Source organism: Mus caroli, unplaced genomic scaffold (assembly GCF_978045245.1).
Source record: "Mus caroli unplaced genomic scaffold, Mus_caroli_1 scaffold_15, whole genome shotgun sequence".
NCBI classification, from domain to species: domain Eukaryota; kingdom Metazoa; phylum Chordata; class Mammalia; order Rodentia; family Muridae; genus Mus; species Mus caroli.
Genome location: NW_028227270.1, coordinates 32,392,828 through 32,420,368, shown reverse-complemented (window position 1 = coordinate 32,420,368; position 27,541 = coordinate 32,392,828). Strand labels below are relative to the sequence as shown.

General features: G+C 36.4%; 1 protein-coding gene across 1 annotated transcript in view; it reads left to right on the top strand.

Moving 5' to 3' along the window:
- The window catches only part of Edil3 (EGF like and discoidin domains 3), a 512,171-nt gene that overhangs the window by 224,703 nt on the left and 259,927 nt on the right, over window positions 1–27,541 (top strand). Inside the window, exon 4 of the mRNA XM_021180300.3 lies at window positions 1,704–1,832. Within this exon, the coding sequence (XP_021035959.1) occupies window positions 1,704–1,832 (129 nt within the window). The remainder of the gene's footprint in view (window positions 1–1,703; window positions 1,833–27,541) is intronic.

Sequence of the window (27,541 nt, the reverse complement as noted above, 5' to 3'; positions counted from 1 at the left end):
TACTGATGTTAATCCTTGTGTTGTGCATTAGATATCTAGGTATCTTTTTTAGGGATATGAAGATATAGATACTTTGTAGGCAGTCAATGCCTAAAAGATGGCGCCGGTCTCCTGTACACTGTGGCCGTAAACACCACCACTGCACAGGCGCTAGCCCAAATCTGGCGCCAACCCCTCCCAAGCGGGTGCATGCTAATGAAGTGTTTACAGGCCAACCAATCCCAGGAGGACACATAGCCCTCCCCAGTGCTGGGGTGTATATAAGCAGTCCTCCCTGGGTGCCCGGGCTTCCCGTAGCATCTAGGCAGTCCTGCAATAAAGCTGTTGAGAAGAATCCAACCATGCTGCGTTTTCCTTGCCAGACGAGGTGGGCACAACAATACTTGCAGTAAAAAGACATATTTCACAATTCCTTTTCAGAATTTAAAAGAAATTCTAAAGATGTAGTATGAGTCTGGGCACTATAGTGTACCTATAGACTATTCCAAGTAAATCTTTTTTTTTTTTTATTTCATCCAATATTAAACAAAAAGATGTGCAGTGTTTTTCCCTATAAGATTTCTAGAGGGAATAATCAAATCATAATTATTTTTCTAAAACAGGAGCATGTTACCCAATATCCAAGCATGTTCAACTCTAATATGCAGTGGGCTGCTCTGCATGAAGATGGTGAATGTCCTCTTTCCTTAAAGTCTACATTTTCTATAACTCTGTTACCAACCTTGTTTGTCGTATCCTTTAATAGTTGTCCCAGATCTTCAGTATTATTGTATCTAATGTTCTGGGTTTTCCAGCAAAGATGAGCAATACCAGTGGAGCATCCCAGAGTTCAGGATATCCAGTTGAAGAGTTCTGAGCCTGGCCCAGTTTGATATCACATGATACTCTGCCATTGCCTCAGGGAAGTAACCTGGAGTGAACATTGTTGCACCAGATCCTAGAGCCTTAGCTAAATTGTTGCATCAAATGCTACAGTGGATGCTGCCAGCTAATCACACTGGTAACAGCTGGTTTTGCCCAGGGAAACCTCAGAATGAGTATTTGAGGCAGCAGTTTTCAAACTTTGTTGAACTTCCATTCTCAAAGTCTACAAAATGGTTATTGTGACCTTTTACTCAAACATGCAATTCTTCATGACCTACTAAGTTTTGGGTGGACAACAGTAGTTTCTTTAAGATTGTTCTCCTCAAATTTATGAAATTCCATAAATTATTGCAAGCATCATTTGATTTTTTTTCTATATTGGTGGATTCAGACTCTTTTTGCATCAACTAGGTCAAAAGCTCTTTAGAAACGGCAATTCAGTATTAATTGTTCAGCACATGGAATGTATCTACAATTCAGAAATTCTGATAATAATAATTGAATTAGGGTTATCTTAGTGTATAATATGTGGTTGGTACTGTTCTGTATATTTTAATATATGAACTCATTTCAACTGTAGTATAACCACTAAAGTTAATTTTATTGTATTAATATTTCTCAAAAGACCTAGCCGAGGCAGCAGGAAAATTAAATAATTTTCCAAGATCACATAGCTAAAAGATAATGGCACTTATATTCAAATTCAGGCCATTCATCAGAGTTCACACAACTATACTTTTCCTCTCGAATCTCAAGCACAAATTTGTCAAGAGAAAATGGTGATAAAAGCACCTTTTATTAAGCACATGCATTATGAAGCATTTGTGTCTGTCTTTCAGGTCCCTGCATCCCTAACCCATGCCATAACGGCGGAACCTGTGAGATAAGTGAAGCCTATCGAGGAGACACATTCATAGGCTATGTTTGTAAATGTCCTCGGGGATTTAATGGGATTCACTGTCAGCACAGTAAGTTATTTATATTCATTGTGCTTTTATTTTTATTGATCTATTGTCTACAAGCCATTACCCTTCTTGCTTGTGGTTGCGTCACAGAAATGTAGAGTAGCACAGAGTCTAGGCATTTTGGCTCATATGACCTCTCTCCACAGTTCATATCACCACCTGCAGTGATGGCTATTCCAGTCCCCATGCTGACTAATAATATGCTTCCTGCTCCTTTTCATTATTATTCCGTTCAATTCACATTATGTTGGCTTTCATGTTATAATATTTGTCTCTCTCCTTCATACTTGTCCATAAAGCTACATTCTCCAAGCATTCCAGCATTTATTCTGGTGATTAGGTTTATAGCAATTCGAACAAAGTAAAAAATAGGGACAAGAAAAAAATAATTTAGAACCTAACCCATATATAAGACAGTTTTCTCCTGCTTACATATTGTCATTTCTATGTGAAAATCTTTGAAAATTCAATAAACAAAAAATGCCCGATGAGTGGCATGGGACCTTACACACTGTGTATCAATCACAGCATTCAGGCAGAACTCAGTACACTCTGAACATCTGAAGGGTGTTCTTACAGAGGTGACCACAGGTAGACTGGGTGCTAAGGAAGGAATGTTGATTAGTGTGACATGGCTAGGGGTGGAGAGACAGCATGGGAAGAAAGAGTGGAGAGGGAATATTACTGATGAATCCTAAAGTGATCCTGAGGATAATGGTTTGGCAAATAGAAACAAATTTTATCAGCCTGAGTCAGATTTCTAGCCCCCTGGAACAGGCATACCATGTCTTAGCTCATGGATGCTAGAAGCATCATTCATTTTCCTAGAGTCCTTCCACAGTTGGGAGTTTGTAAAGCTTCCGGAGAAGTTTGCTATAGTACCTAAACACTCTTGTTACTTATGCCTGGCACCCAACCTTGCCTGAGTGATCTCTAAGTCTACAGTGTGCAACAAGCTAATGAGAGGCTATCCATTTTTCTTACACCAGTTTAGAAGTGTCAAGGTTTATTCTTCTTGGAGGTAAGATCACAATTCATCCTCCATGTGGGAATATATCAAACAGACTTAGAGAGACTAATATAGGAAACCAGTATCCCAGGTATCTTTCTATTCACTTAGTCCCATAGAAAATATGATAAACACTTGTGCAGATTGTAAAAGGCCTGGGAGACACAGTCTCTGTACCCCTGTGACTTGAGTATGAGCTTCCTGAACGCAGTACACACAAAGAATTTCTCTGAAAGAAGAGTCCTATTTTTATTATGGGCTGTTTTCCAAAATCAGATATAAGGATTAATCCAAATTCATAGCTTCCTTTTTTCAAAATACCTTATAATATTATAAATACTTTATAATAAAATTATTTTATTGAAAACATTTTTTTCATATTAATTATTGTTTCTCCTCTCCAAACTCCTCCCTGGTCCTCCCTACTTCACCACTCACCCAACCTCATAAACTTTCTTGATCTGTCTCTCTAGAAAACAAATATTAAAACAAAAACAAGACAAGCAGAATTATCAGATGTTAAAAGCACAAGAAACACACACACACACTTGAAATTACAATGTAATTTTCTCTGTGTGTGGCTCAGTTGTGGGTCTATGTTAGTCCCCTTATGCTATAACAGGAACCTTCTCTGAGGATGAATGAACGAGACATTAATCTTTGGTTATAGCAGAATGTCAATAGGAGTTATTTCATTGTTATGTTCTTTTAGCAGAACAGTATTTCCTTTTCCTCCAGGTTCATGGCCTATTCAATCTAAGGTCCAAGGCCAGCCACCAAAGGTATCCTGTTAAGGTTCAGAGACTGAGGATTTGAAAATACTCAATCCTAAATGGGATGTCTTCAGCAAACCTCTCCCCCTAGAACTCAGAGAGCTCCCTGAAGGGCTTTCTGGAAGAGGAAACAAAAAGATTATTGGAGCCATAGAGGTTGAATGACTTCAGGGAAACAGCATCTTCCAGATACAACAGAACAGACACACTTATGAACTCACAGACTCTAACATCTTGCTCAGGGCCCTCCCATTTTCAAGCTAGTTCCCATCTGCTTTAGGGTTACCGTTGGCATGATGAAACACCATGATGAAAAGCAAGGTAGAGAGGAAAGTTGCTGTTTTTAGGAAACAACATACCAAAAGCTTGATTTAACAAATAAAGGAGCCAGATGCTGTGGTTTAAGCCTGCTAGCTCAGAGAAAGTGAAAGCACCCAGGTGACCTTCCTGCTCCGCTGACTGACATTGCAGCAGTGTGGTGGGGGGGAACTCCTTCTTGCTGCCTGCAATACCATTCTCTCAGTGTTCCTCCTTTCTACTTATGTTCACTCCCTCTCAACAGGTTGCTTGCTCTGCCTTTTGAGGTATCTTTGACATTATTTAGTTCTTGTTTACAGAAACCTCTTGGGTTAGAGGTTTTTGCTAGGGCTGAGTCACATCACAAGGTTTATGCAGTTCACATACTTGAGGTTCACAATATGATCGAACAGAAAGGATTTATTTGGCTTGTACCTTCAGGTGGTAGACAATCACTGAAGAAAATTAGGACTGAAACTCAAACAGCTCAGGAACCTGATGGAGGAGCTGATGCAGAGGCCATGGAAAGTTACTACACACCAGTTTGCACATCATAACTTGCTCAATCTGCTTTCTTAAAGAATCTAGTGCCACAAGCAGGGGTTGGCACCACCCACAATAGACTAGACCCTCCACCATCAATCACTAATTAAAAAAATATCTTACAGTAAGATCCTTTGTAGGTATGTTCTCAATTGAGGTTCCCTCCTTTCAGATGACTGCAGTTTCTGTCAAGTTGACTTGACACAAAAAGAGCTAGGGAAGGGTCCTAACACTGAGACCTAAGGAAGACTCTTATCTGAAAATAATACCTGCTTGCAAAGAAAGCGTTTGTTTTTGCCAATGGAATAACAGTGGATATATTAATCACTCTTAAATGTAGGACCCATGTCCTACAATAGGTGATCAACACAAAGCAAACTTAGTGGTCTTTTTGCAGACCGTTTTCCTTATATTTCTTTGGGCATAATTCTGCATTTTATCTTACTATTTTGTGTTTTGTTTGTTATGTTCTGTTTGTTTTTTGCTTATATATATTTTGGTTTTCTATCTTTTAAGTCTGTGGGTTGTCATGGGTGTTTACTTTGTTTTCTTTATTTTTGTTTCTCTGTATTCTACGTTGTCTATGTCTGTTTGCTTTCTAAAGAGAGGGGAAGAAAGAAAAGGCATGGTGTTGGGTGAATAGGAAGGGGAATAGAATCTGTTAGGAGTTGGTTGAGGGGAAATCCTGATCAGAATATATTGTATGAAAGGAAATTTTCATAAAGTAAGCAAAAATATGTATAATTGCTTTATCTTATATGATCCTCCCTCCCGATCTTCATGCTACTCTCTTTTTAGTCTCCTTCAAATTAATAATTTATATTCATTAATTATTGTTAATAGGAAAAATATATTTTGGAGATGATACATAGATCCCCCCAATGTCACATATAACTCCATTATTTAAAATTTCACTGTGATTACAGTTGAAGGGGTGTGAAATTGGGGTTTCTTCTTTAAAAAGATGTTAGAAAACCAAATCACTTTTCAATGAATAAAGTCTATACAGTAATATAACATTCCCTCACATCTCCAAAACTTATTTTCCTAATCCATTACAACTTAGTTTCTTTCCATTTTATTTACTGATCTGTAGCCACACAGTGGCATTAAGCCATCATTTGTTTCTCAACAAAGTGATTTATTCTTGAAAGTTTTTACTGGAGATATTTCCATCTGCCTGTGGCTACTGACTATGGTTGGCTGAGCTCTCTCATGTATATCATTAGAGATGGGAAAGTATAAGATTGTTCTTGCTCACATTCTCCACAATGGTACATGCAAGTCTTTTTCAACATTCCCTTATCTCATAATACAGTAAGCTGGACATTCATAATTTATAACTGAATTCCAAGCCTTCTTTAAAGCACAAAACCAGCCCCCTTTACTGTAACTTACATCTCTCAACTTTCAATGTCTCTCTGGAATTGTATTGGAAAGCCCAAGGCTGTGAAATTCAATTCATACCTGGTATTTTTTATGTCTAAATTACCCAGTCTGTCTCCTATGGCATGCATCATCATTAAAAGAAAGACAAAAATGGGTGAAAGAGGATTGAATTTGGATTCAGAAATTGGTTTTTGAGACATGACCTTTATGGTTATTGAATGACTGACCTTGACTCACTCCTTTGACCTTTCCCCAATTGAAAATATATAAATTAAAGAATTGAACTAGAAATAGGTGACCTTGGGGACACATAAGCCACAGGAGTATTAGGACTAAATGAAGGCTTGCTCAAGGCACAAAGGTTATCAAACCTTCCTCTTTCAGGTGGAATTGAAAAGATTATACATTAAAAAAGCAGATTTAGAAGTGCTAGATCCCTGAGAGATTCTTCAGGTAGAGAAGTAGAAACAGAGCTGGTTATCCCTTGCTTGGACATGGAGAGATTTCAGCTGGTTTTTTCTTCTCACAACAGCTTTATGGACCAGATATTTCCAAGAGCATTGCTACTCAAGGTGTGGTGAAATACCAATACTGCCCAGAAGGGTTTTAGAAAGTTAGATTAACCTCAGTTCAACCGAGTCAGATTTTTTTATTTGACAATAAATCTCTAGTTGATCAACACATCCACATAAAATTTTGAAAACTCTTTCTTGATACTTTAATAATCTAAATATGACCATTTTAACAGTAACAACAAGAAGTGGTTTCTACCTTTTGTTATATAGCAATAGATATTAAGTAAAGAGTTTATTAAGGTTTTTGTAAGGCAAACAATTTTGAAAGTCAATGAATTGAGAATAGTAGTAATATTACAGTGATATTTTAATTGATATGTAGCAATATTTTTATTTATACAATCAAATATATACTATTTCCTTTTACTGAAAATAGATTTCTTTTCATAGAATATATTCTGAATACTGTTTCTCCTGATCCATGTTCTCCCAGCTCCTCCCAGTTCCTCCCTACTTTCCCAGCTATCCAAACCTATATCTTCTCTTTCTCTCTCATTAGAATACAAACAAGGATAACAATATTTTGTTAGAAAAAAGAAAAACAATTACTAATTAAATTTCTATGTAATACAATGTGAATTAAATATGCCTATGAGTATATGTTTATAGACAATCAAAAAACTTTAACTTTTATGATACATGACTGACTTATGTATAAATTTAAGAGGAACATTACCATGATATAAATTGTAAAAAAAATTTCCAGTGGCAGCATTACTATTATTAATATTGGATTAATTTTTTAAAACTATGTGAAGTTTATTTTTACAGTAGCTTTATTTAAAAAAAAAACTGAACATGGAATATGAAAAGTTCCATGTGTCTTTCCTTCTAGATAATTAGGCCCTAATTTTAGCATTTTTTTTGCATAGTAAGTACATTGGTAATGACTTCTGATATAGTAGTTTGATTTGTTTTAAGACTGGGTCTCACTATGTAGCTGTTTGTTGACCTGGACTTCATTATGTAGAGAAGACTGGCCTGAAACTGACAGAGATCTCCTGGCCTCTGCTTTCTGAGTGCTGCAAATAAATCTCTGCCTCATCATTCCCATGTTTTTCTAAAGAACTACTAACTAACACCCATACCATATGCTAGGATCCACTCTTTTTATAATATAGTTACAAGGGATTGGAGAAGTATAAACTCATATGTCTACCATTGTGGAGCCAGACAAGACAGTTTTACTTAGTTAAACATTCCTTGTCTTCTAGGCACGTATTGTTTCTTGCTCATCACTTTTCCCTACACAGTTCCTGGCATTATTTGTGCTTCCATGGTTATGATTTTTACAGTGTGTTAGAATCTTAGAGTGTGTTGTCTTTCAGGTTGATGATTATCACTTAAAAATATAAATTCAGGGTTTCTATATAATTGTAGCTCATATTTTTTCATACTAAAAATGGGGATTTCCTTTTCAGTTTTACTACTTTTGTTTATATATTTGTCTACTGAAAAATACCTTGATTTCTTGGTGATTTTGGTTTGGGGAAAAAAAAAACAGGTAAAGCTGCTATGCAAGATCATGTGCAGTTCTTTTTTACGTTTATGGTTTTTGTGGACATACATTTTAATCTCACTTAAGTAAACTTGGGAATGCAGTTGCTGGATTTGAGGGAAAAAGTACACACAATTTGGTTAAAAAATTCAAACTTTCTTATTATGTGACAGACTCATTAGCAATGAATCAGAAACTGCGTTCTAGACTCTAATTGGTGTTTGTTGCTTTTAGCTTTGTATTTGAGCCATTTCATTGATTTTTTTTTAAATTGTCTTGAAACTGTGATAGAATTATAAGCATGTGAGATTTTCATAATAATGTTAAGTACTAGATTTGATGTGGAACTGCCAAATTATATTTGCTTTTAAAATGACAAAGGATTATGTAACATGCACACACCAACATTCATATATATATATATGTAAATTAAAGCATACAAATTGCAGGATATTTTAGATGCCTAATTTAGTTGTCAAGAGAGTAGTCTTCTTAAAAGCATTTGTAAGCAAGGAGTTTTCTACAAGATGCTACATTGAGTATGCTAGAAGTACTCATATTTTGTTTGTTGCCTAGTAACAAATCTCATGCCTTCGAGAAGGACGATTTCTTTATTATCAAGTCTCTGCCCATCTTCCCAATAAAGCATTTTCACTACCTGTACACACAGTTTTCAGTTTCTTTCACTTCAAAAGAAAAAAGAAAAGATGGCCTTGAAGCAAGCCAAACACAGGAAATAAACTGCCTAGCTTATTAAAAACGTTGTCTATGTTATTAGGTTAGTTTAAGATATAAAGCTTAGTAACCTCTTATTCAACTGAGAAAGCTAGTCAGAAAAAAATTAGATGATAAAATTTTCTCTATATTTTTCTATCTACTGTTAATGAGCTTGATCTCAATTTTGTGTTATCAATGTATGGATTAACAAACTCAGCTACTGTTTACTAGGTTTATGCATTTCTCTTTTTGTTGTTATTGAGGGTTTTTGTTTTGTTTGTTTGTTTGTTTGTTTGTTTGTTTTTCAAGACAGGGTTTCTCTGTGTAGCCCTGGCTCTCCTAGAACTCACTCTGTAGACCAGGCTGGCCTCGAACTCAGAAATCCGCCTGCCTCTGCCTTCATAGTGCTGGGATTAAAGGCATGTGCCACCAGGCCCAGCCGCATTTCATTTTTATAAACTGAAAAAAAAATTATTGAGCCAATGATATTTATTATAACATTTATTAAAATAATAAATGCCTTAATTTTTTATTATTCTTTTTACTTTTTAGGAAAAGTAAATAATATAATCACATCTTTTCTCCTTTCATCCTTCACATACTTCTTGCTCTCACTCAAGTTCAAATCCTTTATTTCATTAATGCCTGTCACATGTATATATGTGGATGCCTATTCCTAGAGACATAAATATAACCTACTCATTCTGCATAATGTTAGTTTTAAGTGCCCGTGTGACCTTTAGCTTCATGACACATAAGGACCAATAACTTACAAACTATCTGTCTATATCTAGAGGAAGCAATAATTTACAAAGAAGATTATGAATTAAACGTTATCTTTGGTATAGCTCTTAATAAGAGATGAATGACCAGTTGCTACTTTAATCATTCTGAATTTCGGGTTTCTCACTGGATATCATAACCCATCAGATGCTAGCATCACTATGCTATACACCAGAAATAACATCATAACAGCCATAACATTATACACAGAGGGCCTGGAGCAGAACCAAACAGGTCCCACACTTGCCATTTCCATCTGTGGGAGGCTCTGAGAGACTCTGGGAGACTCTGGGAGCCTGTGGGGACCTGTGGGAGCCCGTGGGTGCCTTGGGAGCCTGTGGGAGCCTATGGAAGCCCTGCTTAGTTTAGTCAATGGACCGTGATTTTTTGGTGTTGTTCATGCCCTCTGAATCCTAGTTTTCCTCTGAATCTTCCATGGAGTTTCATGATCTCCAGAAGAAACCCAATGGAGGCTACCAATGTTGACTTTTGACTGCATAGTGTCTCGTTTTGGGTCTCCGCATTCAATCTCATTTGCTGCTTGACAAAGTTTCTCTAATGACAATTGGACAAGGTATTGCTCTATGAGTATAGCAGAATACTCATACAGGAAACATTTTATTGTGTTTTTTTTTGGGGGGGTGGTTTTCTCTGTTTGCCAGTTATGTGAGTTCTACCATAGTTGTCTAGGCTGTGCAGTTTTTATTTCCTAGCCTTGCAGGCTGTGTACGACATAGGCTCCCTCTTTTTTTGGCTTGGGCTTCAAGTTAAACCAAAAGTTGCTTGGTCACTTCCACAAGTTCTGAGCCCCTAGTTCTCCAGGACATCTCCCAGTCAGAGAAGATTATAGATGGAGTTTTTTTTAGCTGGGCTAGTTTCCAGGTTTTTCTTTCCATAGACTGCAAAGCACCTTCTCATGCCAAAGAGACTAGAACATAGGGATGAGGTCTCCGAGGCTTCATTACCTCTCTATGTTCAGTGGGCTCTGTAGAAGTTGCCCTCAGCTATGGAGCCCCACTCTCAGTTTTCAGAGAACAGCCTTCTGTCCTAGCACCAGCTTTGGTGGTTTTTTTTTTTCTTTTTTTTTTTTTTTTTTTTTTTTTTTAAAGAATCTCCATAAGACTTTGTTGGCCAACAACTCAATAGAATGTAACACAGTCCCACCACAAGAAGCCTTATTTGGCTACAAAAGATGATCAGTTCAGACTGTATCTCAATTACTAGAAGACCTCAACAAGGTCACCCTCACAGATTCCTGTAAGGTTCCATTGCACTAAGTAAGTTTCCACACTGCTCCCCAAATGCCCACCCAATTTCAGCTCTGTCTCTCCCCACATTCTCTCCTTCCATTCCTACCCCCAACCTGATTACTGCTACTCATACTCCAACAGCCCCAAGTCCACTTGTAGAATCTACTCTGTTGACTCTCCTAAAGGAGATCTATGCTTCCTCCATATACTTTGCCTCTTTTCCTAACTTCTCTGAGTCTATGGATTGTAGATTGATTTTTATTTACTTAATAGCTAATATCCACTTGTAAGTAAATATATTTGTCTGTCTGGGTTTGTGTGACCTCACACAGGATTTTTTTCTAGTTGTACTCATTTGCCTGCAAATTTCATGTCATTGCTTTTAACAGATGAGCAATACACCATTGTTTAAATGTACCACATTTTCTATATCCATTTTTCATTTGAGGAACATCTAAGTTTATTCTACTTTTTGGCCATTACAAATAAAGCAGCAATGAACCTACTTGAGCAAATGTCCTTGGGGTAGAACAAAGAGTCCTTTGGATATATGCCCAAGAATGGTAAAGCTGGGTTTTCAGGTATATCACTTCTCAATATGCTGAGGAACCATTATACTGACTTCATAGTGTCTGCACAAGTTTACACTCCCATCACCAATGAAGGACTCTTCCCCCTTGCTCCACATCCTCACCAGTATGAGCAATTACTTGTCTTATTAATCTTAGCCATTCTTACAGGTGCAGTATGAAATCTCAAAGTGGTTTTGATTTGTATTTCCATGCTGGCTAAGAATGTTGGGCATTTAAGTGTTTCTTAGTCACTTGAGACTTCTCTCATGAGAAATCTCTAGATGTACACCTCATTTTTAAATTGGAGTATTTGGTTTTTTTTTAATATCTAGTTTCTTGAGTTATTTTCATACTTTGAATATTAACCTCTATTGGATGTGGAGTTGATAAAAATCTTTTCCCATTTATGAACTGCCTGCTTGTCCAAGTGATGTTATCTTTTGATGTATATAAACTTTTCAGTTTTGTGAGGTGTCATTTATTAATTGTTAAGCTCAGGGTCTGCTCTATACGTATTCTGTTCAGAATGTCTTGTGCCAAAGCTTCCAAGTCTAAATCCCAGTTTCTTTTCTGGGGTTCAGTATATGGGTTTTATGTTGAGATCTTGCATCTACTTGAACTTAAGATTTTTGCAGGGAAATAAGTATGGATCTAGTTGCATTCTTTTACATGCCAACACCCAGATTGACTACCACCATTTGTTGAATGTGCTGTGTTTTTGTTGGTGGTGGTGGTGGTTTGTTTTTGTTTGTTTGTTTCTTCGTTTTGTTTTTTATTGTTGTTTTTGCTACTGTATATTTCTGGTTCCTTATGAAAAATCAAGTAGATACATCTGTGTGGATATATGTCTAGTCTTCAATTTGATAATTGCTTTGAAGTAAAAGTCTCAAAAGATATATATTGACATTTGGCTATCAAAGTTGGACTTGGCTTCCTATTTTACCCCTCACTTAGGGCTACAGACTTATGTGAGGTAGCTTATTTCTGTAGGCCTGAGGTTCTAAGAAGCATACAAAATGTGCAGTGATCCATATAGGTATGCATAATGCTTTGGCCTGCCACAGAGATTCTAGTGCATGGATATGGCTTCTTATCATCAATCTATTTAACAGGTACAATAGTTAATGTAACTCAAAAGATTTAAAAACTTAGGTTTTCAACCTTGCTTTTATATTTAAAAATCACATGAGGACCCTTGAAAAACATGGATATCTGATTCCCACTCAAGATAGTCTAATATAATGGTAAAGTCATCAGCCAAGTAAAAATCTCCCCATATAGTTCTCAGTTGAAAAAAGATGGGAAGCAGAGTTCTAGAACTATCCATAAGGATTTTCAGTACCATATTAAACAGAAAAACACTGAAAGAAAACCAACATTAGGATACAAAATCAGAGGTCCCTTCAGGGTGTTCAGTGACATAAATTGGTGAATTTTGCTACTTTAAATTTCATCTTTGTTAAAAATAAAGCAAGTCTTTCTGTGGAATAGGAACTCACACCTGATGGAAAGACTAGAACAAGAGCTACTAGTTTGCCCTTCTTAAGAGTTCACACTCCTTACTATATCCATAGTAAGCAGCATTCTAAAGAATTTTTAGATTCTTGTTCTTTTTTTGTCTGAAGACCAATACAGGTATTGTGTGATAGACATAAACAACAGACATGTGCACAGAGACACTGCCCATACATAAAGAGAAGTTTATTATATTTCAATTAAAAGTATCTGATATACCTAAAATCTAATGTATTTTAAATTGTGATTTAGATAACAATGAATCATTTTTATCCCTCTTCTTATGAAAAAAAGAGAATACTTGAATGCCAGAATGGTATTACACTCTCAATAGGAAAATATTCTTTATTTTGCCCCCAAGGTAGAATCCATAAAGGTGTTGCCCTCAGAGTAACAGGCCTGAGCCTATAGAACCAACTCACAAATAATTCTAGAAAGGATGTCTAGAGACTAGAGATGCTTTAATTTTCTATGTTCTCTAGCTGCAAATGATACTACATTTTTTTTCAGATTACTTCCATGCTTTCTCACCTATCCCCATATTCATGTAAGATTTCATTCTTCCTCCAATTTTTCCCTTGTCATTTTGAAAAATTCTTTATTCATACATTTGTCATTATTTGGTAAGAAGTGTTCCAACTTGTAGAGGATTCTATATATGTTTAACAAAAAATGTTTTCTCCTGATTTTCTTAGGGAGTTAACTTAAGACATACTACTAAGGTACTGGCTACTGTCTTCTCCTGGTTTGGGGCTATTGCAAATCCACACTGTAGAGCAGGTCAGGTAGGAAGGTTGAACATCTGGATTATGTGGTCTATTTTGGAGAAGGTACCATGAGGTGCTGAGAAGAAGGTATATCCTTTTGTTTTAGGATAGAATGTTCGGTAGATATCTGCCAGATCCATTTGATTCATAACTTCTGTTAGTTTCACTGTGTCCCTGTTTAATTTCTCTTTCCATGATCTGTCCATTGGTGAAAGTGGTGTGTTGAAGTCTCCCACTATTATTGTGTGAGGTGCAATGTGTGCTTTGAGCTTTACTAAAGTTTCTTTAATGAATGTGGCTGCCTTTGTATTTGGAGCATAGATATTCAGAATTGATAGTTCCTCTTAGAGGATTTTATTTTGATGAGTATGAAGTGCCCCTCCCTGTCTTTTTTTGATGACTTTGGGTTGGAAGTCAATCTTATCAGATATTAGAATGGCTACTCCAGCTTGTTTCTTCATACAATTTGCTTGGAAAATTGTTTTCCAGCCTTTCATTCTGAGGTAGTGTCTATCTTTTTCTCTGAGTTTCCTGTAAGCAGCAAAATGTTGGGTCTTTTTTGTGTAGCCAGTTTATTAGTCTATGTCTTTTTATTGGGGAGTTGAGTCCATTGATATTAAGAGATATTAAGGAAAAGTAATTGTTCCTTTCTGTTATTTTTGTTGTTAAAGTTGGCATTCTGTTCTTGTGGCTGTCTTCTTTTAGGTTTGTTGAGGGATTACCTTCTTGTTTTTTCTAGGGCATGGTTCCCGTCCTTGTATTGTTTTTTTTTCTGCTATTATCCTTTGAAGGGCTGGATTCGTGGAAAGATAATGTGTGAATTTGGTTTTGTCGTGGAATACTTTGGTTTCTCCATCTATGGTAATTGAGAGTTTGGCTGGGTATAGTAGCCTGGGCTGGAATTTGTGTTCTTTTAGTGTCTGTATAACATCTGTCCAGTATCTTCTGGCTTTCATAGTCTCTGGTGAAAAATCTGGTGTAATTCTGATAGGCTTGCCTTAATATGTTACTTGACCTTTTTCTCTTACTGCTTTTAGTATTCTATCTTTATTTAGTGCATTTGTTGTTCTGATTATTATGTGTCGGGAGGAATTTCTTTTCTGGTCCAGTCTATTTGGAGTTCTGTAGGCTTCTTGTATGTTCATGGGCATCTCTTTCTTTAGATTTGGGAGGTTTTCTTCTATAAATTTGTTGAAGATGTTTGCTGGTCCTTTGAGTTGAAAATCTTCATTCTCATCCACTCCTATTATCTGTAGGTTTGGTCTTCTCATTGTGTCCTGGATTTCCTGGATGTTTTGAGTTAGGATCTTTTTGCATTTTCCATTTTCTTTGATTGTTGTGCCGATGTTCTCTATGGAATCTTCTGCACCTGAGATTCTCTCTTCCATCTCTTGTATTCTGTTGCTGATGCTCGCATCTATGGTTCCAGATTTCTTTCCTAGGGTTTCTATCTCCAGTGTTGCCTCATTTTGGGTTTTCTTTTCTTTATTGTGTCTACTTCCCTTTTTAGGTCTAGTATGGTTTTGTTCATTTCCATCACCTGTTTAGATGTGTTATCCTGTTTTTCTTTAAGGACTTCTACCTGTTTGGTTGTCTTTTCCTGTTTTTCTTTAAGGACTTCTACCTGTTTGATTGTGTTATCCTGTTTTTCTTTAAGGACTTGTAACTCTTTAGCAATGTTCTCCTGTAATTCTTTAATTGAGTTATTAAAGTCCTTCTTGATGTCCTCTACCATCATCATGAGATATGCTTTTAAATCCAGGTCTAGCTTTTCGGGGGTGTTGGGGTGCCCTGGACTGGGCGAAGTGGGAGTGCTGGGTTCTGATGATGGTGAGTGGTCTTGGTTTCTGTTAGTAAGATTCTTACGTTTACCTTTCACCATCTGGTAATCTCTGGAGTTAGTTGTTATAGTTGTCTCTGTTTAGAGATTGTTCTTCTGGTGATTCTGATTATTGTCTATCAGCAAACCTGGGAGACAGGCTCTCTCCTCTGAGTTTCAGTGGTTAGAGCACTCTCTGCTGGCAAGCTCTCCTCTTACAGGGAAGGTGCACAGATATCTGGTGTTTGGACCTCCTCCTGGCAGAAGAAGAAGGCCCAAAACAGGACCTTTCCCAGATGCTGTGTTGCTTTGGCAGGTCACAGAAGCTGTCAGCTTCTGTGGTGCACACTCTCACCTGTGCAGACTAAGTTCCTAAGTTCGGCAGAGTCCCGGATCCAAGATGGTGCTCCCTGCTCCTGAGGCAGAGGGCAGCGGACTACTGTCCTCTGGCTGGGAGAGTGGCCGGCTGTCTGTGGCCCGAAAAGGGTGCTGCCTCAGTTGCTCTGTGGATCCTGCCTGTCCCAGAAGCTGTCTGCCTCTGTGGTGCACACTCTCACCTGTGCAGACTAAGTTCCTAAGTTCGGCGGAGTCCCGGAACCCCTGGATGTTTTGACTTAAGGTCTTTTTGCACTTTGCATTTTCTTTGATTGTTGTGCCCATGCTCTCTATGGAATCTTCTACACCTGAGATTCTCTCTTCCATCTCTTGTATTCTGTTGCTGATGCTCGCATCTATGGTTCCAGATTTCTTTCCTAGGGTTTCTATCTCCAGAGTTTTCTCATTTTGGGTTTTCTTTATTGTTTCTACTTCCCTTTTTAGGTCTAGTATGGTTTTGTTCAATTCCATCACCTGTTTGGTTGTGTTTTCCTGTTTTTCTTTAAGGACTTGTACCTCTTTAGCAGTGTTCTCCTGTATTTCTTTAAGTGAGTTATTAAAGACCTTCTTGATGTCCTCTACCATCATCATGAGATATGCTTTTAAATGTAGGTCTAGCTTCTCAGGTGTTGTGGGGTATCAAGGATTGGCTGAGGTGGGAGTGCTGGGTTCTGATGATGGTAAGTGGTCTTGGTTTCTGTTAATAAGATTCTTTCGTTTGCCTTTAGCCATCTGGTAATCTCTGGACTTAGTTGTTATAGTTGTCTCTGGTTAGAGCTTGTTCCTCAGGTGATTCTGTTAGCCTCTAGCAGCAGACCTAGGAGACTAGCTCTCTCCTGAGTTTCAGTGGTCAGAGCACTCTCTGCAGGCAAGCTCTCCACTTGCAGGGAAGGTGCACAGATATCTGGCCTTCAGACCTGCCTCCTGGCAGAAGATGAAGGCCAGAAACAGGGCCTGTCCCAGATGCTGTGCAGCTTCTGTAGTCAGCACTCTCACCTACATAGTCTAGTATCTGAGAGATCCTGGACCAGAGATGGCTCCCTTAGGTGCTCTGGCAAAGCCCTCCCAGGTGGAGCGGACACCCCTCCTCTGGCAGGGAAGGTGCCCGGATGTCTGGAGCCCAAAACAGTGTCTGTCCCAGAAGCTGTGTGGCCTCTGCCTGTCCCAGAAGCTGTCAGCCTCTGCAGTCCACACTCTCACCTAAGCAGACTAGTCTCCAAGGGATCCGGGAACCAAGATGGCTCCCCCAGGTGCTCTGGCCTCAAGGAGATTGCTGCTTTTTTTAAAACAGGTTTTGGTTTCTTTTGTTTTGTTTTTTAAAGATTATTTATTTATTATATAGGCAGTCCCTGCATGTATGCCTGCAGGCCAGAAGAATACACCATATCTCATTATAGATGTTTGTGAGCTACCATGTGGTTGATGGGAACTCAGGACCTCTGAAAGAACAGCCAGTGCTCTTAAACTCTGAGCCAGCTGGCTTGCTTTTTAATGTAAGTACAAAAGTTGTTTGTATTCTGCTGTAAAGTAAAAACTCTGGAGTATAAATAAATAAATAAAATAAATAAATACTACTCTGATTTTCAGCTAAGAAACAACCATAAAAATCAATTGACTAGATATATTATCATTTTGTCTTTCAAGCTAGCTGAGTTATAATTGTATAGTGCAGTCCACTTTAAAGAAAATGCTTCAAAGAAAGTATGTAAATCAAGACTAATATAATTACAAGCTAAAATACAATAATCATTCTGAGGAAAAGAACATAATTTACATTGTAATGGAGAATCTGGACATCACGATTATATTGAGCGAATATTTACCACTTCTGCCTTTTGGAATGTAACGTGACTGATTTTTGCTCTCATTTTTTCTTATTGATTTATCAGTCATATTACATCCTATATATTCATATAAATTTAAGGTAATATATACTCCGAAGATTAATTACCCATTGCTTTTCAGAGAGTTCAAATAATTTTATATATTACAAGTTAGAACAGTTCTAACCAAAAATAATCATGCATGATCATCTGACAAAGACCATTTTAAGTGGGAAATGGAGAAATTTCTTGACTTTTTGTAGTAGGATAAATGCAGTTTATCAAAAAGATGAATTAAATGAAATGAGAACTCATATCTACCAGGTATTACTTATGTGCCTTAGCGTGTCACACAGATTTAGATTAATGATTGTGATAAGCCCTGGTTTCTTCCCAATGAGAGTTACTTTTCTCATTGCTATAGCTGGCCATATAGATAATTAAAAGGAAAGGAGATTTAAATAGGAGGAGAAATTTTTGACTTAGGTCTTAAGAGTGGTAAAGTTTTCCCCTGGCAGGGAAGACATGGCTGAGAATGCAGCAACTGATAACATGATAGCTGCAGTCATGAAGCTTGGAAAGAAGAATGTGATGTTCAACTTGCTTTCTCATTTTTTCATTGTTAGTTACTCCGTGGCTCCAGTACATTCCATACCAGACACACTGAGTTTGCACTCTTTCTCTCTTTCTCTCTTTTTTTTTCTTTTTGGTTTTTCGAGACAGGGTTTCTCTGTGTAGCCCTGGCTGTCCTGGAACTCACTTTGTAGACCTGGCTGGCCTAGAACTCAGAAATCCACCTGCCTCTGCCTCCCAAGTGCTGGGATTAAGGCATGTACCACCACCGCCCAGTGCACTCTTTTTCTCTTAAGTTAAACCTCTTTGGAAACAGTGTTGGAGATGAACCACGCGCATGCATCTGAGGTAATTTTGAGCCTAGCCGAGAAATTGATGAGGGTCAGCTGACACTGTTCTTTAACCAGAACTCACTGGGTTGACCAATATCTTTTAGACTCCAGGTGATAATGTCCAGGCAATTTGAAAGTGCAGTTGTATAATCATTTGTTATTTATTCATCATCATTTCAGTCACTGCTTTTCCAAAATATTCTTTTTTAAAGCATGATAGAAGAAAGCAGTTCTAAAATAATTACTGATTATATATGACCTAGTTATACAATCCCTACTGAACTTCTAAACTAGATTTCAAACGTAGGGTCTAATTGTGGTCTATTCCCTTTCAATACCATGTGTGAGAGGTAGGGAGTGGAGAAAGAGGGAGAGTAAGTCACATGCTAAACAAACATAAGAGGAAGACAACCTGTAAATGTCACTGCTCTTATTGTCTCAGAAGATTTATCTGAGGCTGGTATCTCTCTATGTTATGTGAATTATTTTAAAAAAAAATCCAGATTCTATCTTTTTCTGCCTTCTCTAACAAAGCACCATTTCTGGTCTTACATGATCCTGTAAGTTTTGCTCTCTATGCTTTCCCCTTGACTATCCCTAGTATAGGTACCCTAAATAACTGTCTTAAATTAGCCACTACAATAAGACATTTCTGTGCTCAAAAGCATCTACAGGTACCTAATATGACTGAGGTTAAATCCAAACTCCTTGCTGAGATCCAAAGGGCTGGACCTGCTGATCTTCTTGTCCATATAGTCCCATGGTGGTGGTTTGAAAAACTTGGCCTCCATCAACTTGTGCACAATTAGGAGATTTGGCTTTATTGGAGGAGGTGTAACCATTTCTTGTTAGAGGAAGTTTGTCACTATGGAGGCAGGCTTTGAGGCCTGAAATGCTCAAGCTATGGCCAATATGAAACAAATACACTTCTGCCTTGCTTCTCATGGATCAAAATATAGAACTCTCTGTTCCTTCTCCAACACCATGTCTGCCTGCATGCTGCCATAGTTCCTGCCATCATGATAATTGACTAAACCTCTGAAACTGTAAGCCAGTTTCAAATAAAAGTATTTTATTATAAGAGTTGCTTTGGTCATGGTGACTCTTCACAGCACTAAAAACTTCTCAGACACCAGTTCTCTTCTTCTGCTTTTCTTTCCATCCCTCTTTTCTTCTATCATAACACACTTGCTTTCAGTCTACGACTTTTGTATCTGTGTCATTTACCTGTTTTGCTCTTCAATAGATAACTACAATGCTTGTTCTTTATCTTGATGTTAGACTTTAGCAAAAGAGTTACATTTCAATGTGTCAATCAGTACAGCCAATGAAATGATATTATGTAACACCTCTTGATACAACATTCTTTTATTGTTACTACTATTAGTAGTAGTTTTAACAGTGTTATTACTATTATTATTTATTAACTTTAGCATTAATATTTTTATTACTCACAACAACATTGACTGTACCACTGAAGCTTATGAAACTCTTCTGTTTGCTCTGTACAGATGTAGTTATAAGGTATGCACAGCCTGGAAAAGGTGGCTGAAGATGTGCTGTGCATCCAGAGTCACTGCAAGAAAATCAGTTTGGTTGTTATAAAGCATGAATCATGATTTAGACTTTTATATTGTATTTGTGTTTTTTATCCTTTCTATCTATCTAGAAAATAAGTTCCATTCTAGAATAAAGTGTAAATTTCCTTATGTTTTATGTTGTCTGCCTTGACTGAAAGAACCTAGGTTATAGTAACTGCTTGATATATCTTTGTTAACTGAAGAAGTGAATATGTTGCTGTTAATCAATAAACACATTTATGTATCATAAAACAACAGGATGTCTTCTATGAGGTTTGTCTCTAAAGTAAGCCAAAGGGAAACATTTAAGTAAGTATTTGCCTTTCAGAGCTTATGAACTTAATGTGTGGAATGAAAGACCACTTCATCTGACAATGAGGCTTATGGCCTAATGAATTTTGGAACAATGTTTACTTTATTTCTTATTTTTTAGATTATGAATATTGATGGCCTTTTTAATGGTTATGCTGAGTGCTTCAGTTTTTAAAGGATGATTTATAGATAAATGGTAGATAATTTTTAAGAATTTGTTTAACTCAATTACCTGCAAGGCACAGGTTTGGAGAAATCACAAGTGGAAAATTTAATTCAGATGGTAGTGGACAGGTGTTTGGTGTGGAAAGCTAAGTTAGACTGCTTCTGAAAGTTATTGCAAGGCTCATCAGCATCTTCCAGTGTGTATGTTTTACTACAAATATTCACTAAGAGAAAGACATCCACGCATATGTAACTACAGCCTCTTTTCCTCATCTACAGTTGTCCTAGAAATAGTATGTTCATGTTGTTTTTCATGTGCTGACTTTACCTGAAATATTAAAACGCAATGAGCACAGGTCCCCAGCAAGATTGCCTAGATAGTGATTTGCCACTTTTTCTACTAGTCTACATCATGATTCATGCCTTATAGTGAGCAAACTGATTTTCCTGGAGTGACTGACCCTGCACAGTACATCTGCAGCCACATTTCCAAAGGCTTGCATGCCTTATAACTACATCTGTACAGAGCAAACTGAAGAAGTTCATAAGCTTCAGTTGTACAGCTGAAGAACTGAATCCTTCAAGACCAATAATGTCAGGTGGCACTTGGTAGTGTTGGAGTTGCAGGACCAAAGTTATCCTTCTAAGAGAAAAATACCTGAGAACCCAAGTTCACATTGAGAGGCCCCAAAGTGAGTTGTCACATAACTTGTGGCTCTGAATACATGCCCTTTCACACTTGTGCTGAACTTCCAGGTGCCTCCATTTTGCAGTGCTTTACACCAATCAGTAAAGGAAATCTGTGTGGGAACAGTTTAGGAGGAGGCTTTTATATTCATCCTGACATGTTGATTATAAGTTATCAATTCATTAACGTGAGAGTTCTGCTATACATGCTTCTTGCATTGCTCACAGTATGTGACATAATTAAGTTCACTCTCTCCACAAACTGAGCCTCATGCTTTGCCAGACTGATGACATACTTTGGGACTGAGCACACTTCTTGGTATCATATATATCCTCTTATGCACTAAACATTTACTGAAGTTCACCACTTGCCATTTTTCTTCCACATTTGGTGCTTCCCCATATCCTGCCTGATTTAGTTCCTATGCCCAGAAAGCTTTTTTCATGATTGCTTATCTCCAATACCATGTCTATGGCCATCATATCTCACAAAAGAAAATTCCCATACCTTCATCTTCTGTATACTATTTCTGTGTTTGTTCTAGCCATTTTTCTGTCCTATACTTTTCATCACCTCAGGTATATAAAAGATATATGTTTGACTGAGATGTGTACTTGACACATAACAATATTGTAAAATTATACTTTAATCATAGTAGGTACTCAAATATATTGGACACATTGATGACCAAATGAATAACAGAAAGTATTACTGCTTAATTTTTCACAATTGAAATAGAATCCTGGAGGAAAAATGCTGAACAGCAAAAGAAATCATTTCTATTTCCTTAGTTTACAGTAAAACTGTTGGAGTCATCTGCTGACTGGTTGATGCTACAACTGCTTCACCTAGGAATTTATCCCATATTCCTAGAAAGATTCCTGTCATATAATAGATGTGCAACATGTATTTATTTAATAAACCAAACACATCTATTTTGATATTTTTCATATTTCATGGAAGCTTATATTACCAATCCTGGGGAAAATGGCAATTAGTACCATGATCTAGACAAACAATGTTGACATCCCTTGAGCATCCTTCTTAAGTTTCTATGGCTAAAGACTACAATATAGCTCTAGATTTCTGTTCTTGTTCATAGTTTTATTAATATTTAGGGACTTTACTACAATTCATTTGAACAGATGTGAATGAAAATGGTGTGCATTAAAAATAAATCAATAGTCTTAGTTTCCTCATTTGGCTTTCATGTATAATGAGAGACTCACACTATGAAATGTGCAGAGGTAAATAGAGTCCCTCGGGACATCTTCAGAAGATTTAGTCTGTCTACTCGCTGGCTGGCAATCATTCCATGTTTCTAAAGTATATTATAACAATAATTTGTCATTTTTGATATTCTAAAAATGGGATCCATTTAAAATAGATGATATTTGATGATAAAATGGGTGATATTTTTCAATGTTGCCATTCATTTTATATATTTCCATTCAAACATGTGGCATGTATATGTACATACATGTATGTATATATACATATATACATATATATATTATTTATATACTAAATATACACTAAATCTTGATATGACATTTTATTTCTACAAAATAATTTCTGTGATAATATATTCTTGCTGACTTTATGATAAATTTTATTCATTAATTGACTCCAGATGAAAGATTTTGACACTCAATTAGCTGAGCAATCTCTTAACTCATGAGATATTTACTTCTTGACTGTTAACAACTTTCTTATTTATAAGATCAGTTAAGATATATAATAGTTATATTTATTGTCTCATATATGAAAATTAAACAAACACGAATAAAACTTGGTTTCTTGAGTTAGTTGAACTGCTATGAATCTGCTTTTAAGTGATACTTCGAGCTCCATGCTAAAATTTTTTTCAACTTGATGTGTACCCATTCAAGAGTTTAATGACATTTTTTTTATCTAAGAACACAGTGTTTTTCTTTCCTCTTAAGAGCAACTGAATTAAAGAAAATATTTATAGCCTGCTATCCTTCTGCTATGGTGTATGGGTTGACAGTTTCAAATTGTTAGAACACTATTTAAAGTTTAACCTCCTGGATATTTTCTGGGTTTGAGATTTGGGTGAATTTAGTTTTGTCATTTGAAAGTACAGCCACTCTTTGGGGTTCAAATTCTTCGTCCAATGTTTAGTTTCCCGTGCTTTGTCAACTCAAATCCAAGAACTTTGGTAGCTTTGTGAAGCAATTCACACTGTTTCTTCCAAATGCTCTCTTTAAATTTTATGTTAACTAGATAGTTACTGAAAAAGGAACCAGAACACAGTGAAGAGAGGTTAGAAAGAAATAAAAGGCTGGATTTTGTTGTTGTTGTTTTGGGGTTTTGTTTTGTTTTGTTTTTATTTTTATGTTGATTAATGTTGCTGTAATGTATTAGATTTAAACTGGTGCTTTAATACCTGTGAGACCTACAAAAACTAGAAGCTGTGGGTGACAACAATCTAGAATGCAACAGGGTAAAGGCAGGGAAGTTTAGGAGACAGACTAAAATTCCAGAGTATGACACAGAAAGACTACACCCAGATTCCCTGGGGAACAGCCACTCCACAAGCAAAGTAACTCTAACAATGAGGATACCTGGAGTTCCAGAGCAGTGTCTAGGAAATCGCCCAATCTCCCTACCTTGTGGTCTGCTTTTTGTTGTTGTTGTTTTTGTTTTTTGTTTCTTGCTTTTTGTTTTTGTTTTTTTTTTTTTGATGCAATTTAGCAGTATTCAGAGTCCCAGCTTCTTGTAGCATCTCTCTCTCTCTCTTTCTCTCTCTCTCTCACTCTCCCTCTCACATAAACACACACACACACACACACACACATGTTCTTCAAAATCTGTGTCCTGATTTCTATATAGGAATTTAAGATGAGCTTAATCACAAATCAGTTTATTTATTTAGATACCAGTTGCCTTTCAACACTTTGTATTAATGTAAATTTCTATCCATTAAATTGTATTGCAAAAATGCAGAAAGAAGTTCTCTTGAGAACCCTGTGGCTAAAATGTTCACACATGTCTGTTCACACAGAGACAATGGAGATACTAATTCATCACTAAAGTGCCTGTTGTGCATTTTCACTTTCCTGCTTATTATACATAGTATAGGAATCCAGCATCTGATTCTATAGGTTTTGTAAATAAATGGGTTTGGGGCACATAAAATGACTGTTGACATTTCAATCACTAAATCAGTGCCCCATAAATTCAATATGGATTAGAAATGCAAAAATATAAAATTACAGAATTGAATTCCCTACACTGAGTATTTAAAAAATTATGGTAAATTACAGAATTTATTTGAAGTACATTTTTTTATTTGACAGTTTTCCTGAAGATCTAAGAGAAGGATTGTACAGTATAAAGACAAAGACTATCATATGATTTATATATTATTTTAATTATCCTTTTTTTTCCAGAAAAATAAACAGTAAATAGACACAAGCTTGCTTTACCATAAGGTAGCACTAAACTGTGGTAGCTCAGGTTTACCAGCAACTTCCAGCTCCTGCTTTAGCAAACAGTGTATCTCATTGCTAATGTTCTGAGTCCACTCCCATCTCCAGGGTTTTCTCTTTGTAGCATAATTCACGATTTGTCTCTGAGAAACAGCTGACATGGTTAAATACTTATGAATGCAGTGGAAGTTTTGTATTTTACTAGTGGAAATTGAATAAGTTATAATCCCAGTATTCACTAAAATTTCCTTCTGTGTCGATAGTAATCATGAAAATTTCAGAGCAGTGTTCTCTTTCTGTGTTAGGAAGTAAATTGCTAAGACCCTGAAGGTTACCTACTTTTGTGAACTGGCAGATAAGAGTGGAGAAATGAGAATGCCAAAATGTTACATTACCCTGCCCACTGTAATTGATAGATTCATAAGCCAGTCATATTTCAATTACTTTCACTGTCAGTTTTATATCCGTTTTTATAAATGTGTTTCTTTTTTCTTTCCTCAGATGTAATGAAGCTTGTTGTGCCTAACATTCTTGTCTGTGTACTATTTTAATTAAATGCATTATGCTGCATTGTTAGAGCAATACTTTCTTCAGTAAAATATTCTAGCTACCACTGTCTAAAAAATTTTAGAACATCCTATTTTATTGGCATCAAGATATGCAATATTCTAGTCTGACACACTTTTTAATTTTAGTTATCTCTTTTGTATATAGATGCATTTGATAAATTATACATTTTGCATTCTATGCATTCTTATTTTTAAATTCATAATACAACTATATAAGAATTACAACAGAAAAGCAAATTTACCAACAGTATTTATAAAAGTTAAAGATAGTCATAAACATTTTTCATAGCTATTTCTGCATGGGCTTCATACAAAGATTAGGCACACAGAAAGCCCAGCTGTGATCACAAACAGGGAGTTAGTTATATTATGTGGGTAAAATGGAAACGACCAAAAGTAATTTGGTTTCAAATATAGAAACAGGTTTTATATTTTAAAAGTAGCATCACATAAAACAGAATGAAAATATAATGCCAGTAAAGATATGTTGGTATGCACATATATATATATAGATGTATTTATAAGCTTTTTGAAGATCCTAGAATTCATCTGATCACTGGAGACTCGTTTCATCTAGTTTCTTGGTTGCACTTTTTGAAGAGCTTGCTGCGTTTTCTCCTATCTTTAATCCCAATGGGGTGACATACAAAACTGAATAGTTTAGAGCCAGCCTACACTACACTAGATACTAGTTGCCGTTCAGCACTTTGTAGTAATGTAAATTTCTATTCATTAAATTGTATTGCAAAGTTGCAGAAAGTAGTTCGCCTGATAACTCTGTGGCTAAAATGTTCACACATGTCTGTTCACACAAAGACAATGGAGATAGCATTTAAACATCATAAAAGTGACTGTTGTTTGTTTTCATTTTCCTATTTGTACATATTATAGATATCAAGCATATGATTTTATAGGTTTTTAATAAATAGGTTGACCTTCCTAATAGACCCAATCTTACTTAATAAATTAAAAAATTAACAATAGTGGTTTGAACATTATTCAATAGATAACTATATCTTGTGTGAAATATACAGAAGTCTATTTCAGACTCAACCAGGTAATTTCCCTAATTCGTTTTCTGAAGTGAAACTAAAGATTTATATAGAGATTCTAATAAAACATCTTTTGAATAGTTTTATGAAAACAAAAAGATAAGAAATACTCTCTGAAATTTCTGAAGAATCCACTTACATAACTTCTCTGGGTCTGTTCTTCAATTTAATTATGTTTCTAATCTCCTGTCTGCTACTTCAGGCCCAGTTGGGGAATTAGTCCATGGCCACTACACCTGAGATCTCACGTGGCTGAGGACTCTTTCTCTGAAGAATGACAAATCTTTCTCCTCTCCTACATCTGCTAGCCTGCCTGTGAGAAAACTGAAAGTCCTGGCTATTTTGCCCAGCTCATTGGCTACTAGCATATTTATTGATCGATCAAGAACCAATTGAAGAACAAGACCTTGAGTGTTCTCACACAGAGTCCTGATCAAAACATCAACCCCCTACAATCTTGTTATGCTATATTTGGTTAATATCACTGAGAGGCCTGCTCTTTTTTTAAAGGAAATGGAAGAACAGTAGATCTCAGGGAGACAGGATGTGGGAAGGGTGTTGAGAAGAGGGAATGGAAGGGAGGCTGTAGTCAGGATGTACTGAATATGACAAGAATAAAATTATTTATAAAAATAATCCACTTGTATTTTTCTTCTAAGGAAATATAACCAAATTAATTCCTATCCGTTTTTTAAATTTAATATTTAATAACTTTGTAATGAACACTATCTAATTTCTCTTATCCCTTTCCCTAAGACTTATCTTATGTTCTACATACTGAATTCATGATTATTATTATAGCACACACATAAAACCATATGCACATATAAACACACAATACACATACATAAATACAACCTTGTAAATCCATTTAGCATCTCTCATATATACATATGTTTAGGGCTGAAACTTAATTTTAGATCATCAATGTTGGAGATTATCTCTGTAGGAAACACCCAATTCTCCTTCGCTCATCAGGCATGGTTTGTGATGGTTTGAACAAAAATGTCTCCCATATACTCATATATTTGGATTCTTAGTCACCAGAGAGTAGAACTGTTTGTAAGGATTAGAAAGTTGAGATGTGGCCTTGTTGCATTAGGTGTCCCCTTGATGGAGAAACTGTGTCATTTGGAGTTGGTACTGGAGTTTCAAAAGTCTTTCTTGTTATTGTTACTGTCTTAATTATTTTATCTATTTATATTCCAAACGCTAACCTCCCTCATAGACCTCCTCACAGAGTCACTCCCCCATCCCCATCCTGTTTTCTTCTGAGAGGGT